This window comes from Mustela nivalis (genome assembly GCF_964662115.1).
Source record: "Mustela nivalis genome assembly, chromosome: 17".
NCBI lineage: Eukaryota > Metazoa > Chordata > Mammalia > Carnivora > Mustelidae > Mustela > Mustela nivalis.
Window position 1 is genome coordinate 41,519,478 of NC_139036.1, and position 19,037 is coordinate 41,538,514.

At 39.1% G+C, this 19,037-nt stretch overlaps 1 protein-coding gene and 1 long non-coding RNA gene across 2 annotated transcripts; one reads left to right on the forward strand and one right to left on the reverse strand.

The window, feature by feature from the left end:
• Positions 1-3,578: 3,578 nt before the first annotated feature.
• On the reverse strand, positions 3,579-8,403 carry LOC309851176 (keratin, type I cytoskeletal 27). Its single transcript, XM_082706052.1, has 8 exons — positions 7,928-8,403; positions 7,388-7,470; positions 6,862-7,018; positions 6,299-6,460; positions 6,081-6,206; positions 4,503-4,720; positions 4,017-4,066; positions 3,579-3,901 (listed from the first exon to the last, which is right to left on the reverse strand). Exons 1-8 carry the CDS (start codon positions 8,339-8,341, stop codon positions 3,759-3,761), a joined length of 1,353 nt encoding a protein of 450 aa, XP_082562178.1. The 5' UTR covers positions 8,342-8,403; the 3' UTR covers positions 3,579-3,758.
• Positions 6,815-18,150, forward strand: LOC309851211. Its single transcript, XR_014304672.1, has 5 exons — positions 6,815-6,882; positions 7,940-8,077; positions 10,178-10,242; positions 17,355-17,470; positions 18,112-18,150. It is a non-coding gene; the product is annotated as an uncharacterized lncRNA (long non-coding RNA).
• The last annotated feature ends 887 nt before the right edge of the window (positions 18,151-19,037 follow it).

Genomic DNA, 19,037 nt, shown 5'->3' on the forward strand with positions numbered 1-19,037 from the left:
ATTCAGTGGTATTGTTCATGATACGTTCCTAATGTTGTACAACCAACATACATCTCCATACAGTTTTCATCTTGTAAACCTTAAACACGCCCATTAAATAACTCCCCATTCTCTTCTCCTCAGCAATCACTATTCTACTACTTCTCTCTCTGAACTGGTCAACCCCAGGTACCTTATATAGTAGAATCATAGACTATTAACCTTTTTGTGGCTGGCTTCTTTTACTTAATATAGTGACTTCAATGTTTCATCCATGCAGTAGCATGTGTCAGAATTAATAATATTCCATTGTATGCCTACACCACATTTTGCGTATTCATTCATTGTTGATGATCACTTGGGTTGTGTCTACATTTTAGTTGTGAATGATGCTGCTCTGAACATGGGTGTACAAATACATTTTCAAGATCCTGCTTTCAATTCTTTTCGGTATATGCCAGGAAGTGGAATTGCTGGAACATGGTAATTCTATTTTCAATTTTTTTAGGAGCCACCATACTGTTTTTCATAGTGGTCATGTCAGTTTGAGTTCCTACCAATAGCGCACGAGGGTTCTAACTTCTCCATGTTTTTATTCTTCCATGCTGTTTTATTTACTGTAGCTTTGTAATGTATTTTGAAATCAAGAAGTGTCATTTATGCTTTCTCAAAGTTGCTTTAGCTATTAAGGGTCTTTTTTGTATATATATGAATTTTAGGATTGTTTTTTCTATTTATGATAAAAATGTCATTGGTATTTTGACAGGGATTGCATTAAATCTGTAGCTTGCTTTGGTAGTGTGGCCTTTTTTTTTTTTAAAAAAGATTTTATTTATTTATTTGACAGAGAGAAATTACAAGTACACTGAGAGGCAGGCAGAGAGAGAGAGAGAAGGAAGCAGGCTCCCTGCTGAGCAGAGAGCCCGATGTGGGACTCGATCCCAGGACCCTGAGATCATGACCTGAGCCGAAGGCAGCGGCTTAACCTACTGAGCCACCCAGGCGCCCGGTAGTGTGGCCTTTTAAACATTATTAAACCTCTGATTCATGAACATGGGATGTCTTTTGATTTATTCGTATCTGCTTTAATTTCTTTTATTACTGTTTTGTAATTTTCAGTGTACAAGTCTGTCATGTCCTTACTTAAGTTTATTCCTAAGTATTTTATTCTTTTCCATGCTATTATAAATGGGATTGTTTTCTTAATTTTCATTTTGGATAACTTATTTTAAGTGTATAAAAATGTAACTGATTTATTTATTTATTTGGTAGACAGAGATCACAAGTAGGCAGAGAGGCAGGCAGAGAGAGAGGGGGAAGCAGGCTCCCTGCTGAGCAGAGAGCCCGATGTGGGGCTCGATCCCAGGACCCTGGGATCATGACTCTAGCCGAAGGCAGAAGCTTTAACCCACTGAGCCACCCAGGCACCCCAAATGTAACTGATTTTTATGTTGATCTTGTATCCTGCAACTTTGCTGAATTTATTTATTAGCTCTAACAGTTTTTGGGTGAAGTTTTTAGGGTTTTCTGTAGATAAGAGCATGCTATCTGCAAACAGAGACAATTTTACTTCTTCTCTTCCAATTTGGGTGCCTTTTATTTCTTTTTCTTGCCTAAGTGCTCTGGCTAGGAATTCCAGTATTGAATAAGAGTGGTGAGTGGACGTCCTTGTCTTATTCCTGGTATAGAGGAAAAGCTGTCAGTTTTTCACCACTGAGTATGATATTAACTGTGATATTGTTATAAATGGCCTTTTATGTTGAGTTACATTTCTTCTATACCTATTTTTTTTTTCTTGTAAAGATTTTATTTATTTACTAGAGAGATGGAGAGAAAGCACAAGTAGGCAGAGCAGCAGGCAAAGGGAGAGGGAGAAGCAGGCTTTCCCCTGACTAGGGAGCCCAAGGCAGGGCTCAATTCCAGTACCCAGGGTTATGACCTGAGCTGAAGGCAGCCACTTAACCGAATGAGCCACCCAGGTGCCCCCTTCTATACCTAATTTGCTGGGCGTATTTATCCTGAAAAGGTGTCAGATTTGTCAAGTGCTTTTTCTGTATCTATTGAGATGACCATATAATTTTAATCCTTCTGTCTGTTACTGTGGTATATCACATTTATTGATTTGTATGTGTTGAATCATTCTTGCATCCCAGGGATAAATTGCATTTGATCGTGGTATATGATTCTTTTAAGGTATTGTTGAGTTTGTTTTGCTCCAGTTTTGTTGAAGATTTTTCCATCTATATTTATCAGGGATATTGACCTGTAATTGACCTGTCTTATAGCATCTTTGTCTGGCTTTGGTAGATGAGTAATGCTGGCCTTTTAAAATGAGTTTGGAAGTGTTTCTTCTCTTATTTTTTGGAAGAGTGTGAGAAGGGTTGGCATTAATTCTTCTGTAAGTAGTAGAATTCACCAGTGAAGCCACCTGGTCCTAGGCTTTGCTTTGTTGAAAGTGTTTTTGATTACTGATTCAATCTCCTCACTCATCTTTGATCTGTTTAGATTTTCTGTTTTTCATGATTTAGTCTGGCAGGTTGCATGTTTCTTGGAATTTATTTCTTTTAGATTATCCAATTTGTTGGCATATAAATGTTTCAGTATTCTCTTATAATCCTTTCTATTTCTGACATCACTTTTAATGTCTCCTTTCTCACATATAACTTTTATTTGAGTCCCTTCTCTCTCCCTCTGGTTGGTCTAGCTAAAGATTTGTCAATTTTATCTTTTCAAAAAACCCAATTCTCAGTTTTGTTGATCTTATATATTTCTTTTCTAGTCTTTATTTCATTTATTTCTGTTCTAATATTTATTCTTTCCTTCTGTTGACTTTTGGCTTAATTTCCCCTTTTTCTAGTTCCTTGATATGTAAAGTTAGATTATTTGTGAGCTTTTTTTTTCTTAATATATGATTATCACTATGTAATTCCCTCTTAGTACTGCTTTTGCTTTATCCCATAAGTTTTGTTATATTTTCCTTTTCATTTGTCTTAAGATTTAAAAAAAAATTTTTTCCTTTGGTTTCTTCTTTGACCCATTCATTGTTCAGAGGTGTGTTAGTTAATTTGTATATTTTTGAATTTTCCAATTTTCCTCCTGTTACTTCCTGGTTTCTAGTTTCATACTATTGAGGCCAGAAAAGGTACTTGTGATTTCAGTCTTCTTCAGTTTGTTAAGATGTGTTTTGTGGCCTAATGTTGTAGAATTCCCCCCTTGCCCTATCTAGTTCCCCATCTTTCTCTCTTCCCTTCTACCTTCAAATATCACCATTTATATATATTTTTTATTTTTAAGATGTTTTTGGTTCTTAAATTTCTTATTTCCATATCTATCAGCATGTTGCATTTCAGGGGTTAGATTTTACAGACTCTCTTATTCTCACTGCAGCACTCAGCAAATGTGCTTGACCAGTGTTTATAGAAGGCAAGAGAAAGATTGAACATTTTACAGAGAAGTGAAAAAGACTCCAACCAGTTTACCTGTTAAACTTACTCCTAATTTGTGAAGGCCACCGAATTAAACAAAAGAAGCTAAAAATCAGATTCAGCTCCCCTTGCAGATATGTTTAAAATGCCAAGATTGACCAGAACCAGTAAAGATGTCTTGCAACAGGAAGAACTTTTATTGACATGCCACCATAGAGAAAGCCAAAGAAATGTTACCATTTGACAAATAGCTTGTCTTAATTCATCGGAAGAAAAGCAAAAAAGTAAGCGAGCTTTTATTTAGGAACCTAGCTTCAGTTTGGTATTTTAATTTAGGGGCTCTTCTTCTGGAGTTCAGGAAGGCACCCTCTGTTCACTCTTCACGTTGTTGGCTTTGGTGGATTTCTCTTCCACAGTGTGAACTCTGGAGGAGAGAACTTTGCCACGAGGATCTATTTCTTCAACAATTGTTTTAACCATAGTGGTTTTAGAGGACTCTAAAATGACACATGAGTTATCAGAATTTATCAGATCGACCAAGAGGAGATGACTAACTCATCATTTGAAAGTTATAAAAATGCGTTTTCAATGCTAAACACAGTTTTTGTTTACCTTTTATCTGATTCCCTGGTCCTCCATAGCCTTTTGATTTAACACAAGAGCTGTAAAAATATAGAGATCTTGCATTAATTATTTCACTCTATTTTTAAAAAATATTTATTTATTTATTTATTTATTTGACAGACAGAGATCACAAGTAGGCAGAGGGGCAGGCAGAGAGAGAGGAGGAAGCAGGTTCCCCACTGAGTAGAGAGCCTGATGCGGTGCTCGATCCCAGGACGCTAAGATCATGACCTGAGCTGGAGGCAGAAACTTTAGCCCACTGAGCCACCCAGGCACCCCTATTTCACCCCTATTTTGCCAGGGAAACTGGAAAACAAAGATTTAAGATAGGAGATATCTGGATTCTGAAATAACACTAGAAGGGGTTTAGTTCTACATGATGTGGGTCATACATACTTTGTACTTGATTTCAAAAAATCTTTAATAACCTTAAAATAAAGTATAAAGTGTTTTCTCAGTAGAAGCTGTATTTACCCATCCTCTCCGTCAATCAGGCGGCAGTAGGTCTCAATTTCCTTTTCCAGGTGGACCTTGATGTCAAGGAGCTGCTCGTACTCCAGCTTCTGGCCCTCCGTCTCGGTTCTGACCTGGTGCAGCTGCTCCTCCAGGGCCCCGATCTGAGCTTGGATCTGGGAGAGCTGCGCACAGTAGTTGCCTTCTGTCTCGGTCAGGGAGCACTCCAGGGAGTGTTTCTATGGATCAGTAAGACATAGTTTAGTAGAAAATATCACAGTGTTGTTTTAGAATAAGGTAGAGCACTTAAGAGATATTTAAAAGAGTTATCTTACAAATTTTTACCATATTTACACCAAAGGGTCCCCCTTATTCAATATTAATTATTGCCTTTATTAGGTATCATGCTGTTTTTCTGTTTGAGAATGACACAGTTGGTGGTGGATGTCACTCATATGTCCAGGAGTGTTAGCAAAGATAAACTTGTTTCTTCATAGGGCACAGTCTAAAGGTCCCTCTGCCCCACCTCTGCTTCTGGAGTCTGGTACAACTGGCCACATTTCCCAGGAATAAAAGTCCCCCTACAATTTGCTACTTTGTTTCTAATTATGTGACAGTCTTGTCTCATGGAGACTGTAGCTCTTCTATTAATAATTAACAACCCCATGGTGAACTGGCTAAACTTTCCTGAAGTAGAATGACCCAAAGAAAAGAAAGACCTTTCTAAACTTAAAATCATTTGTGAATCCAAAGTGTTTATAAAGGGTTTTTCCTAAAGAGGGATGCTTGTTGTACTTTTAGACGGAATGACGATATAAGTGTCTTCCTCTTTCAGCTGCAAGAATTTTTATGCCAAGTCCTAATTTTATATACATTCATACCCTCTTTTGTGGATAAACTCTGAAGGTTTGTTTACTAGCCATAGTGGGAAAAGTATAGATGTGGGAGTTACGAAATTTGGAGAGAAGCTCAGGTTCCTTTGTATTCAACTGTAGGACTCTGGGAAAAATGCTTAACTTCTTTGAATCTCAGATGGTTCTTTTGGAAATAATGACAGGAATTATAAAGTCTGCCCTGCCCAAGCCCCAGGGTTATTGTGGACTCAAGTGGGAGAAAGTGCTGGGCAAACCCTTAATGAAAAGGTTACTATTATTATCAAGGGTGTTTAGCTTTATAGGCAACATTAATGCCTCTACTTTGCTACTTAAAAAGGAACTTGTAAGTGTTCTTAATTAAGTGGCCCAAAGGAATGCCAGATGAAGATAGGAGAGATGCCAACGCATTTTTGCACTCCACCGAGATTTTTTTTTTTTTTTTTTAATCTTTGGACTTAGGAGAGAAGATTCAGGGTAAAAACTATTTTCTTTTTCGAGTACCTCAAAGTAATTGTCCTTGCTCATTTACAATGTTTCATAATTATGAGCACCTAGGTCTACTTTTCAGGCCAAGAGGATTCTGCTGCTCAAAATGCAAATGTGGTTTACGTCAAGCCCGTGAATTAACGGAGAAAAACGAAAATAAGTAATATCCCGTGGAAGAACTCCCCACTTCTGAAATCAATCTTTTTTTTTTTTTTTTTTTTTGGTCCTGTTTACTTACCATTGCCAAGAGGGACTGGAGTTCGATCTCCAGGGTTTGAAGAGTGCGTTTCATCTCGGTCAGCTCATTCCGAGCAGAGGTGGTGGCACCAGCGTCGTCGGAGATCTGCTGCTGCAGGGAGGCGCTCTGCAAGGTTGGGGAGGTAGGGGGTGGTTAGGGTGCTGCCGGCCTTGCATCAGTGCCCAGAGCCAAGCAAGCGTGCACTGGCGGGGTTCTACCTTCTCGTTGAACCAGGCCTCTGCGTCCCTGCGGTTCTGCTCGGCCAGGGCTTCGTACTCGGCCCGCATGTTGTTCAGCAGGACCGTGAGGTCCACCCCGGGTGCCGCGTTCATCTCCACGTTCACGTTCCCTCCGGCCGCGCACTGCAGCGCCTTCATTTCCTGAAAAATTTGACCCCGTTAGGAGCTGACTATTTTCTACAAGGATGCATGAGGTGAGAAACTTTGTTTCTTTGGAGGCGGGTGGATAGAAGCATTTCAAACAATCAGCCACACAGAGAAAGTGACGAGTTCCTTCTGGAATACTGATGTCGGCCATTGTTGTACCGGTCATCTGAAATTCATTTTTATTTTTATTTTTTTTTTTTTAAAGATTTTATTTATTTATTTGACAGAGAGAGATCACAAGTAGGCAGAGAGGCAGGCAGAGAGAGAGGAGGAAGCAGGCTCCCCGCCGAGCAGAGAGCCCGATGCGGGACTTGATCCCAGGACCCTGAGATCATGACCTGAGCTGAATTTTGGGACCAAGGCGGATTGTGGAATCAGGGGAGACCGAGACCTACCTCCTCATGATTCTTCTTGAGGTAAGCCAGCTCCTCGCTCAGGGTTTCCAGCTGGATCTCTAGGTCGGTTCTGCACAGAGTCAGCTCGTCCAGGACCCTGCGCAAACCGCTGACATCCGCATCAACACTCTGGTGAAGGGCCTGTTCATTTTCAAACCTTAGAAGATATTGGACACTTGTTATCACCTTAGTCCCATCACTTCTTAGGTCATCATAAAACGCCAACCATGATTCAAGGTCAAACTGTTAAAATATACTTAAAACTTCAGTTAGACTGCCCATAATGCAATAAGCATTTCTTTGAAGCAAGAGAATGGGAACACTCAAAATTCTTTTTCATAGGATCTCAATATTCGTTTGTATCAATTCCTAAATTTCCCAAGTAAAACAGATCATTCAGCTGTCATTCTTATGTACATTTAGTTCAAAACAAACAAGGTAAAACTATTGAGGTGACCCTCAATGGCTTAGATTTAAGGTGGAAATGTTGAGAGAACTTCTTTGGTTTCTCTTCAGCTCTACTTACTTTAGCCTGAAGTCATCAGCTGTTAGTCTTGCATTATCATTTTGCAGGATAACATTGGCATTGCTGGTAGTTGCAGAAATGATCTGATAGATGGAAAGTTAGGAGTTAGGAAATGCCACATTTCCTTGAAAGAAAGTCACCTGTGAAATTATAGTAATCTTCTGGCATTCTGTCTCCAATAATAAGATGATTCTTTTGCAAATGGGAAACTAAACATGGCCTCTTTCACCCTTCACCACCCCCCCATAAACACTTTCTTTGGAAGAAGTTATAAATAATATAGCAAGAGATGGTGGGCGGTTTTTGATAGTTTCATATTACGAAAAGCATAAACATGCATACCTTGTAGCAGGTATAGGTGAGCCATGTTCAAAGATTAGAATTTGAATGGAAATTATTTTTAATATTCATAGTGAGTTATGGATAATCAGAAGCTGAGAGCAAAGCCCTGCTGTGTGTGAGAGAGCTCACACATTCGTGTGTGCTTGTGTCGCTAAATATTCTTAGCGTTATTAACCCTCACAACATTGTGCTTCTTACCTGGTTCCTAAGGTCATCAATTATTGGGAAGTATCTGCTGTAATCATGATCAAGACCACGGCAAGAACCAGGCCCAAATTTCTCGTACCAGCCCTTGATCTTCTGCTCCAGGTCAGCGTTGGCCTCCTCTAGTGCTCGCACATTTTCCAGGTAGGAGGCCAAGCGGTCGTTCAGGTTCTGCATCGTCACCTTCTCATTGCCCGACAGGAGGCCGTGTTCATTCCCAGTGAAGGCAGCGCAAGAAGCACTGCCCCCACCCAGTCCCCCTCCATAGCCTCCCGCAGATGAGCTGCCCCCAAAAGCACAAGAGAAGCCACTTCCAATGCCCGGCACACCACATGCATTTCCAGCCCCAAAACCCGCTCCCCCGCTGGAGCCAAGCCGTCTGGATGCAGAAGAAAAGCGCATAGACATGATGTCCAGACCCACAGAGCGTGTTCCTGGAGTGAAGCTCTGATGGCAAATGTCCGGTTCAAACAGTTGAGTTTGTCTTTATATACACATTATCAGGGTGTTTCTCGATGAACCTAGCTACCCATAGCAAACTGGTGTTTGCCAGCTCATCATGAATTATTCATAATTGGGTGATTTTTTTTTTTTTTAATGAGTGCCTTTACTCTACTGTGTCCATTTCTGTAGGTGGATAGTTACCTTGGGGTTATTTGTTATCTCCAAAATGGGACAGGGAGGAGTGTTATCAAGATTATTATAGTGATGCATTTCAAATTTAGTATGAGCAATCCTTCCTGTCTTCCAGGTTTTAGGACTACAGAACTCCTATAAGAATAAAAAAGTGTCTAGACAGATTTCTCTTTCCTTGCTCAAACCAATGACATTACATTTTCTTCAGCAAGTGAGCCGTCACAGTCAGGGGTTTCAGTGGATAATATTGTCTTTCTTTGAAAATAATTTCAAGACCAAGGGCTCATGGTACCAGAGGAAGGAGGCCAGATCTTAAATGGGAAATGAAGATTTAAATGGACTGTTCTTTGGAGACAGAAAGTCTTCCTTGATCCTTATCCCTCCAGAATTACCATTTCATCTTTACTGGCTTTCTGTCTAAGGTATAAAGGTATTAGCTAATTTCTCTGGGTCCAGTTTTCTTATCTGTAAAACGAAGGGACCAGACTATGGCCTCTATGTTCCCTTTCTATTTCTAGATTTCTTGTATTTTTTACATTTCTTCTCTTTCATTATTTCTAAAAAGATTTTCTGCATTTACTTCCTCCATACTTCCCCTCCTATTCACTCTGGAATTTTGGTCCCAGCACTTTACTGAAAATAATCTCAGATTGCTAATGATCTCACATCCAGTCCAGTCATTGTTTCTTACATTTATTCTCCTATACCGTCTTGGACACATTTGATACTGATCACCCCAGGCTTACCGAATTCTGAACAAATGCCCTCTGAAAATACTTCTATTGCAATATTTCGGCTTGTTCCTCTTCTTTCTTCCATTTGATGTATCTGTGCTTTATATCTTGTCATTCCTTATAGTTTTGTGCCTGGCACTCTTGTTTTCTACACATTATTCTTTGGTGCTGTCATCCCTTCTTGTCACTTTGACTGTAGGTGAATGGTTTCTAAATATACATCTTTAACACTGGCCTGTGTCCCATTCTAGACCTACGCCTCACTACGCCCACCAGACATTTCTGCTGGATGATTTCTGACTCAACACTCAATCACGTTGTCATCAAACTTTGAACTTTTCTATCTTTTTTCATTACCTATTGGTGAAATTACCCTGAGTCATGCTCATGATTGCTAAGAAATCTTTAATTGCTGTCATCTTCTACAGGCCTACATCTAGCAAGTCACTGGGTCCAACTGAATCTACTTCTGCGGTGCCTTTTGAAACATTTTTCTCTTTTCTATTTTTTTTTCTATCATTTTTTTTTTAGCTCAATGATTGGATTTTTGGTTCAAGTCTTTTTCCTTTCCACCCTGGTCAGTAGGCAGAGCAGTAAGTTAAGATATCATTCCTGTAATAATACACAACCATTCATGTCATTGAAAGAATGTGAGTTCTTCAATCAAATATATCATCATTCATATCCTAGTTCTGCAACTTTCCAGCTGTGTGACCAATGCAGAGTTCCTTCTTGCTGAGCCTCGGTTTCTAGGACGGATACATGACTTGTGTTTTGTGAAGCTATTAAATGGTAGTTACATTTGTAAAGCAATTATGCTTGTCGATAATATGTAGTCAGTAAGTATTTCTTTCCTTTTCCCACTTTCCTACAGTTTAAAATCAATGGACTATAAGCTTAATAAAGCTCCTTTGCCTGATGTGTAAGTTTCTTCTTGAGGTAGGTCATACCTACCTGATTTGTGCATTCTTTCACTTTACCATTCTACTCCCCTCCCTCCTTTTGGTCTTTGCTCTTATTGTTCTTTCCAGTTGAGACTATTTGAGATCTTGCATTTGCCAAGAACAATGGACATCACTCTCAATCATACAGATTGAAAATGAAATTGCTAAAAATATAAATTTTCATGACGTAATAAGTGAATCTGCAGAAAAGCAAGCCAGAAAAATCTGTTGATCAAGAAATCATATTAACAAAGCATTAGAATTTATTGTATTGCATAAAATCATGACATGAAAAATGTTATTTTTAGCAATTTGTAAGATTACATTATTATTTATTACTACTACTTCTACCACATGTTTTTTTTTTTTTTCAAAGATTTTATTTATTTATTTAAGAGAGAGAAAGCATGAGAGGGGAGAAGGTAAGAGGGAGAAGCAGACTCCCTGTGGAGCTGGGAGCCTGATGCAGGACTAGATCCTGGGATTCCAGGATCATGACCTGAGCCGAGCCAAAGACAGTGGCTTAACCAACAGAGCCACCCAGGCACTCAACAAGGATTTTTTTTTTTTTTTTGGTAAGTAGGCTACATGCCCAATGTGGGGCCTGAACTCTTAACCCTGAGATCAAGAGTCACATGTTCTACTGTCTGAGCCAGCCAGGTACCCCCACTCTACTGCATGTTTTAAGTAATAAGTTATTTTTTAAAATTTTTTATTTATTTGTTTATTTATTTATTTGACACACACAGAGAGGGAGAGACAGTGAGAGAGGGACTACAAGCAGGGGGAGTGGGAGAGGCAGAAGTAGGCTTCCTGCTGAGCAGGGAGCCCAGTGTGGGGCTCGATCCTAGAACCCCGGGATCATGTCCTGAGCTGAAGGCAGAGGCTTTAACAACTGAGCAACCCAGGTGCCCAGTAATAAGATATTTTAAAGAAAGAAATTTATGTGTTAGTACCTCTAACTGAACCTTTTCCTGACTTTTGGACAAGGGACCTGATAATTTCATTTTGCACTAGGCCCTACAAATTAGGTATCCATCTGTGATTGTTGGGGCCTTCTCTGGGGTAGCCAAATAGTTCTGGAGAAAAGACCTGCAGATACTTTAAGTGTTTCCCATAAGAAAATGCTTACTACCCATCCACCCTAGTGAAATACACACATTGCCTCCAAATATTTAGGACCTTACTCTTACAGATGAGCAGAATTTTAAAAATCACCATACACTGAAAAAACACTCCAGCATGAAAGACAAAGACTTGAAGAAAGAAGCAAAAAATGGCACTTGACAAAAAGACAATCGAGGGAGCTGAAGAAAACTTAAAAAAAAAAAAAAAAAAAAAGAAACTATCTATCATTAATGCCCTTAGAAGTAACAAAAATACCACATATTTGAAACATGAATATGGTATCATTAAAATTAAACAGCAGAGCACAAGAGTGGGCTCTCAGAATGAAAAAAATAACTCCCCAAATAATTTCCAAAATAACTTCAATAGTTGCGTTGGAAAATAAGCTTTAAAAAAAAAAAATCTCCCTGGCAGTTAAGCAAAGGTCAAAAAGACAGAAAAAAGAAAAGATTAGAAAATTAGAGGCTGGGTGCCTGGGTGGCTCAGTGGGTTAAGCCGCTGCCTTCGGCTCAGGTCATGATCTCAGGGTCCTGGGATTGAGTCCTGCATTGGGCTCTCTGCTCAGCAGGGAGCCTGCTTCCTCCTCTCTCTCTACCTGCCTCTATGCCTACTTGTGATCTCTCTCTGTCAAATAAATAAATAAAATCTTAAAAAAAAAAAGAAAAAGAAAATTAGAGGCTTAGTTCAAGAAGAGCAACCTTAAGTAAATCTTTCAGAGAGAAAGGGGAAATGATGAAGAAATTATTTTATAAGTATATTTTATAACACTACTCAGAACTAAAGGACTGAGCTTCTAAATTGAAGAGACCACCAAGAACTATGAGTAATAAATGAAAAAGAATCACAGCAGAGCATGTGCTCAGTTTATTTTAGAAAACCATGGAGAAAAAGAGAACTCAAAGTGTCAGAAGAAGAGACAACACCCATCCAGTGATGGGGCAATCAGATGGCTCTGAACTTCCCAGCAACCCTGGAATCCATGATTCCAGTGAAGAATGCCTTCAAAATTCTCCTTGAAAATGATGTCCAACACCAAATTCTCTACTACAACAATTAGTCATGAGCGAGGGAGAAAAATATTTTCAGACATGAAAGGTCTCAAAACATTGATCTTTACACATTTTGTCAGGAAACCACTAGAAGGAAAAGTGAACAAGAAAAGGGAAAGCTCAGAATCTGAGAAATGGGGTCCCAGTACAAGTACACTGAATGCATGACCCTGTAGATAGCTGGGTAGCAAGTCGGAAAAACCGATATGAGAAGAGAGGATTCTTGAGTTGGATGTCTAGATGATAGATGAAAAGGATGGATGAAAATAGGTGGGGATAGGTGGAAATGATGGATTTTGTTTGTTTGAAAATGGTTTTGTTCATGTAAGAAAGAGGCATGAGAGATTAAGGTATACAGGAAAACAAGTTAGTAAAAATGTTAGAAAAATATTGATTGAAGAACAGAAAGCTGTACAAGAAAACATGGCATATACTGCCAACGTAATGATGAACAATATCCACTTAGTCATACTGGTGAGAAGACTGAACACTGGTTTAGCCAAATATTGTGGTAGAGCTATGTTGGGAAGAGGAGAAAGGTGGTAAAGGCAAAACTCTCAACTTTCTTTTTTTTTTGTTTTTTTAAATTTATTTTTCTAATTTTTTATTTTTTATAAACATATATTTTTATCCCCAGGGGTACAGGTCTGTGAATCACCAGGTTTACACACTTCACAGCACTCACCAAAGCACATACCCTCCCCAATGTCCATAATCCCACCCCCTTCTCCCAAAACCCCTCCCCCCAGCAACCCTCAGTTTGTTTTGTGAGATTAAGAGTCACTTATGGTTTGTCTCCCTCCCAATCCCATCTTGTTTCATTTATTCTTCTCCTACCCACTTAAGCCCCCATGTTGCATCACACTTCCTCATATCAGGGAGATCATATGATAGTTGTCTTTCTCCGCTTGACTTATTTCGCTAAGCATGATACGCTCTAGTTCCATCCATGTTGTCACAAATGGCAAGATTTCATTTCTTTTGATGGCTGCATAATATTCCATTGTGTATATATACCACATCTTCTTGATCCATTCATCTGTTGATGGACATCTAGGTTCTTTCCATAGTATGGCTATTGTGGACATTGCTGCTATAAACATTCGGGTGCACGTGCCCCTTTGGATCACTACGTATGTATCTTTAGGGTAAATACCCAATAGTGCAATTGCTGGGTCATAGGGCAGTTCTATTTTCAACATTAAAAATCTCCAAACAAACAAAAGCCCAGGGCCAGACGACTTCCCGGGGGAATCCTACCAAACATTTAAAGAAGAACTAATTCCTATTCTCCTGAAACTGTTCCAAAAAATAGAAATGGAAGGAAAACTTCCAAACTCATTTTATGAGGCCAGCATCACCTTGATTCCAAAACCAGACAAGGATCCCACCAAAAAAGAGAGCTATAGACGAATATTCTTGATGAACAGAGATGCGAAAATTCTCAACTTTCTTTTAAGAGCACAATATATAATATGTAAAACTGGTAAATCAAGAAATATTGAATGAAGCATATTATTTAAAAATCTAGAGATAAAGATGACAAAGAAGAGCTAAAAGAGTTGTAAATAGTTGCTTGTAGAGGGCAGAGCTTGAGGTAGAAGAAGGGAGAGAAAAAGAGACCATTGTTTTTGTTTTTACTTTTATTTTATTTTATATTTTATTTATTTATCTGATTGACACAGAGAGAGAGAGAGAGAGATAGCGAGAGAGGGAACACAAGCAGGGGGAGTTGCAGGGGAGAAGCAGGCTCCCCGCTGAGCAGGGAGCCAGATTCCAGGACTCTGGGATCATGACCTGAGCCAAAGGTAGACGCTTAATGCGTAACAACTGAGTCACCCAGATGCCCCTTGTTTTTACTTTAAGCACAATTTAACGGTTAAACCCATGTGCATTCATTACTTCGATAAAAAGTAAAAATCTATTTAAAACTAACCAAGAGAAAAAATATCCCAATTGCATGCCGGAAGTTTCATTGTAAAATTTACAAATAAACTTGATACAGAATGCAGTTTAAAAAAATAGACACTGTGGTATCTCCATGTCTCGCAGTTAAATAAGACTAGATGAAATACCCTAATGCTGGATAAATTATTATAAAATGCCTCTTAAATTCATATCTAAGCTCAAAAGAAAATAAAGGAAGTCGTTAAAAAAAGAAAAAGGAAAACACATAGAGTCAAAACATGAGTGGTGAGCAGATGCAGAAGTTTGAGCTGTCCCAGAAATATGCTCAGAGCAGAAACAGATTTTTCTGGTTAAGAGACCCGGTGAGAGATAAGATTTGGACCCGACCAAGTGTCATGGTTAAACTTGAGACCCCACTTAAAACTATATACCCCAAAGCCTATGTTGTCAGTGGAAAGGATGAAGTTAGAGAAATTTCCATGCTGGCAAAGCACAGAAACAAGCATGTCATTCTGTTGCCAGTGGTACTGAGTAAAAATTCAATACTATGACTATTGTTGATATTTGATAATGACTTATCATTATGTTCTTACTCTGATACAGTCTTGCAGTTTAAATTTATGCCCATTTAATCTGAAAACCCCAATCTAAGAATTCGCTTAAGACATTTTTAGGTTGGGGTGTCTGGGTGGCTTGGTTGGTTAAGCATCCAACTCTTATTATCGGGTCAGGTTTTTATCCCCTGTGTTGGGCTCCATACTGAATGTGGAGCTTACTTAAAAATAAAAAATAAATTAAAAATAATTTTATTTTATTTTTTTTATTTTTTAAAGATTTTATTTGTTCATTTGACAGAGATCACAAGTAGGCAGAGAGGCAGGCAGAGAGAGAGATTGGGGGAAGCAGGCTTCCCACTGAGCCCGATGCGGGACTCAATCCCAGGACCCTGAGATCATGATCTGAGCAGAAGGCAGGGGCTTAACCCACTGAGCCACGCAGGTGCCCCTAAAAATAATTTTAGAAACATGTTTTCAGTTTGGTAATGCTTTATAGTACCCTGGAGAAATCATCCCATTCCTGGCCCTGCAGGACTCCTGAAGTTAAATTCCAACCACATTTACACTCATAATAAAATAAAATAAACAACTGAGGAAACAAATACGTATGACTAAGAGCCAACATAACTATGTCTATAGAATAGAACATTAAAGACCAACGATAATGAGGTTGCAAGAAAGTGTATGCAAAGAAAGTGTGGGGGTTTTTTGTGTTTAGAGAAGTGAAAGAGAGAACTGGAAGTGTTCCAAATGAATAACTATTAAAAATGACTCAGTAAATTTCTAATAGAAATGGCAATGGAAAGGAAATGAATGAAGAGGATTAGGCGTGCACTTATCTAGATGAACTTATCTAGATGAACATCCTGGAACTGTTAAATCACTATATTGTACATCTGCAACTAACATAACACTGTGTGTTAATTATGCTTGAATAAGAAAAAGAAATGGGAAATACAATAACTAAAATTAAGAATTTTAACTGAGGGGATGCCTTGGTGGCTCAGTCGTTAAGCATCTGCCTTTGGTTCAGGTCATGATCCCAGAGTCCTGGGATCAAGCCCCGCATCAGGCTCCCCACTCTGGGGGAAGCCTGCTTTCCCTCTCCCACTCCCCCTGCTTCTGCTTTTGCTCAGTCTCTCTCCTTCAAATACATAAATAAAATCTTGGAAAAAAAAGAATTCTAAGTGGGGATTAAGCAACAGATAAGACATAACTAAGGAGGAAATAAGTAAATTGTAGGAAAAATAAACGTTTATTGTTCTAAATGGAAGAGAATGAGATGGAAGGAGGGAGGAAGAAGGCGGGGGAATGAGAGAGAGGAAGAGAGAGGGAGTTTGGAGAGAAGCTCTGAAATACTTTTCACTGGAGTATCCCTAGAGACAATACTAATGGGGTAGAAGATAAGAATTTTCTAGAATGGGGCAGAAGGTAAGAGTTTTCTGGAATAGATTAGAAACAGTCCTCCAATTCAAGAGGCAAAGTGAATTTAAGAGTCTACTTCTAGTCACATTGTAGTGATGTGGAAGAATACCAAAGACAAGGAGAAGACCTTAAAGCAGCCAGAGAAAATAGAGATCATCTACGGAGGAACCATAATTAGACTGTCAGCAGCTTCCACTAGCAACAATAGTGTCTTACTGGAATGATTGCTACAAAATATATATATTTTTTAAAGAATTATTTAATTATTTTAGAGAGGGGGTAGGAGGAGCAGAGGGAGAGAGAAACTCAAGCCGACTCTGTGCTGAGACCTGAGCCTAATGCAGGGCTGGATGTTATATCTCATTATATCACAACCTGAGCTGAAACCAAGAGTTGGATGCCTAACTGATTGGCACCACCCAGATGCCCCTCTTCAAAATATTAAGAAAAATATTTACCACATTAAAACTGAGTGCCAAGCAAAGCTGTCTTTCAAGAATAAGGTATGGATTCCAGGAAATCATGGCAATGGTTGCAGAATTTTTGAATCCTCACAAAGAAATCACACAGAACACTTATATCACAAAACCAGAGACATATATAAAACTTTTTTTTAAAAGATTTTATTTATTTATTTGAGAGACAGAGATCACAACTAGGCAGAGAAGTAGGCAGAGGGAGAGGAGGAAGCAGGCTCCCTGCTGAGCAGAGAGCCCCATGTGGGGCTCGATCCTTGGACCCTGGGATCATGACCTGAGCCAAAGGCAGAGGCTTTAAACCACTGAGCCACCCAGGCGCCCCTGTATATAACTTTTGTTACAAATCTAGCTGACAAGGTATTACCATGAAACCCAAAATGTAAGCTGATAGAACAAATTACCATTAGCCACTAGACTTTTGTGGGAAGAAGAGGGAATCCAGAGGAATTTGAAGGGTCTGATTATTGGAGAATTATGGAAAGCCAACTGAAAAGGACTGCAGGTGCATTGGAGAAGAGCAGGTAGAAACTATAATCTGAAACTGGGTTTGCCTCTTGGTAGGTGGGAGCCAAGACACAATCAAGCCAAAGAAGAGGAAAAGAAAGGGTTAATTACTTGCAACAAGCCAGGAAAACAACACGGATATTTCCAGACAACAAAATTAGGGAAGTTTTAAGGTTCATGTGTATTCATGTGGGGTTTGGCAAGGGAGAATTCAGTAAAGAGTTGGGGCAAAATCATCCTAATTGGACAGAGTCCAGGTTCTAATTGACTGAAGTCATGGGGTGGGGGGGAGGTCAGCATCACCAATTCGCTGTTCCAGGGAGTCTGGTGTTTGAGTGCTCAAAAGGGCTTAAATCCTGTAAAAAATGACTCAAGGATATGCATTAGGTCAATCTTTATTTTTGAAAAAGCCCTGGAAGTATTATCATGAATTTGTTGTCTCTGGTATGGTTAGGCTATTTCCTGGCCTGCTACAGACTTAGTTTCTACATTCCCATTATTCCTTTAAAATCCTTAACTACTGGGATTTCCGCATTTTTTGATTCCAGTGTGTCCTAGGAAGTTTTGCAGGAAGTGTGCTTGGGCAAGGAGTGCTGGCACAGAATGGCTGGGGGCTAAAATGACTTCTCTTATGTTAAGAAAGCTATGACTCGACTTTCCTTTTCTGGGGACCTCTAACCCTATCTGCCTACAAAACTGGGAGAGTTTTGCCCATTCAGAAGTAGGTGGGTGAAAAGAGTCTCGCATGAGCTCAGACGGAAAGAGTCTAGACGTTGTGAATTCTCGAAACGGACCAGCTGTGTTTCCTTTCCAGGAAGAGTGCCCCACCATGAGAAGAAACACCCGGAAGAAGAATTGAAACTGATCAGAAGAGGGTCAGCAGAGATGTAGGGAAGAGAAGGTCCGGATACAGTGGAGGAGAGAAAAAGAGACAAGAAATTTGAAATCAAGCCAATATATTTTTGAACTCTAGATGAAAAATGAGAAAAGGTATCTATGTGCAGTCAGAAAAGCTGTGTGGAACTATACTCATACTAGAGGTTAAGGAACGTGAAATGCCTATAAAAATGAGCAGAAGAAAAAGATTGAGGTAAAATCCCACAAAACATTAGCACATAAAAACAAAAAAAGTAGGGGCTGAATTACATCTCTATAGAAAAGGAGAGTATCCCAGAAAGACATGACCACAAAACAGATTAAGATACAATGTACCACTTCAAAGTGGTACATTGTAGTATATTAAATAGCATCTTACTAATCCAAGGAGTATACATAGAAAATGAGGATGGTTATACTACATGCATAAAATGTCATATGACAAAATTCCTGTGATCATCTCAAAAGTACTAAAAGAAAAATATGGGCATTTTACCTATCTTGTTGGAATGGCAAAGACCTTTCTCAGCAGATGTAAAACTCTGAATCTATGATGGAAATTGATCTATATATAGATCAATATAGTATAATGTATTATAAAATTCTGTGTGATGACAAAACATATTTAAAGGGAAAGAGAAACAGCAACCCATTTGCAACACCCAACAACAAATGTTAATTCACTCTTGTAATTAGCATTTGCAGACCTTGGCTGTCAGAAGAAGGGATATGAGTTTGTGATTTTTGCTTCAACAACCTCCCCAGCTTGGTATCTGAAGTCCTCCTTTAGATTGCAACCGATTGCTTAGAAGCTCACCACAGCAAAAAGTACCCTTCAAGGACTGGAGAAAAACATGTAATTTT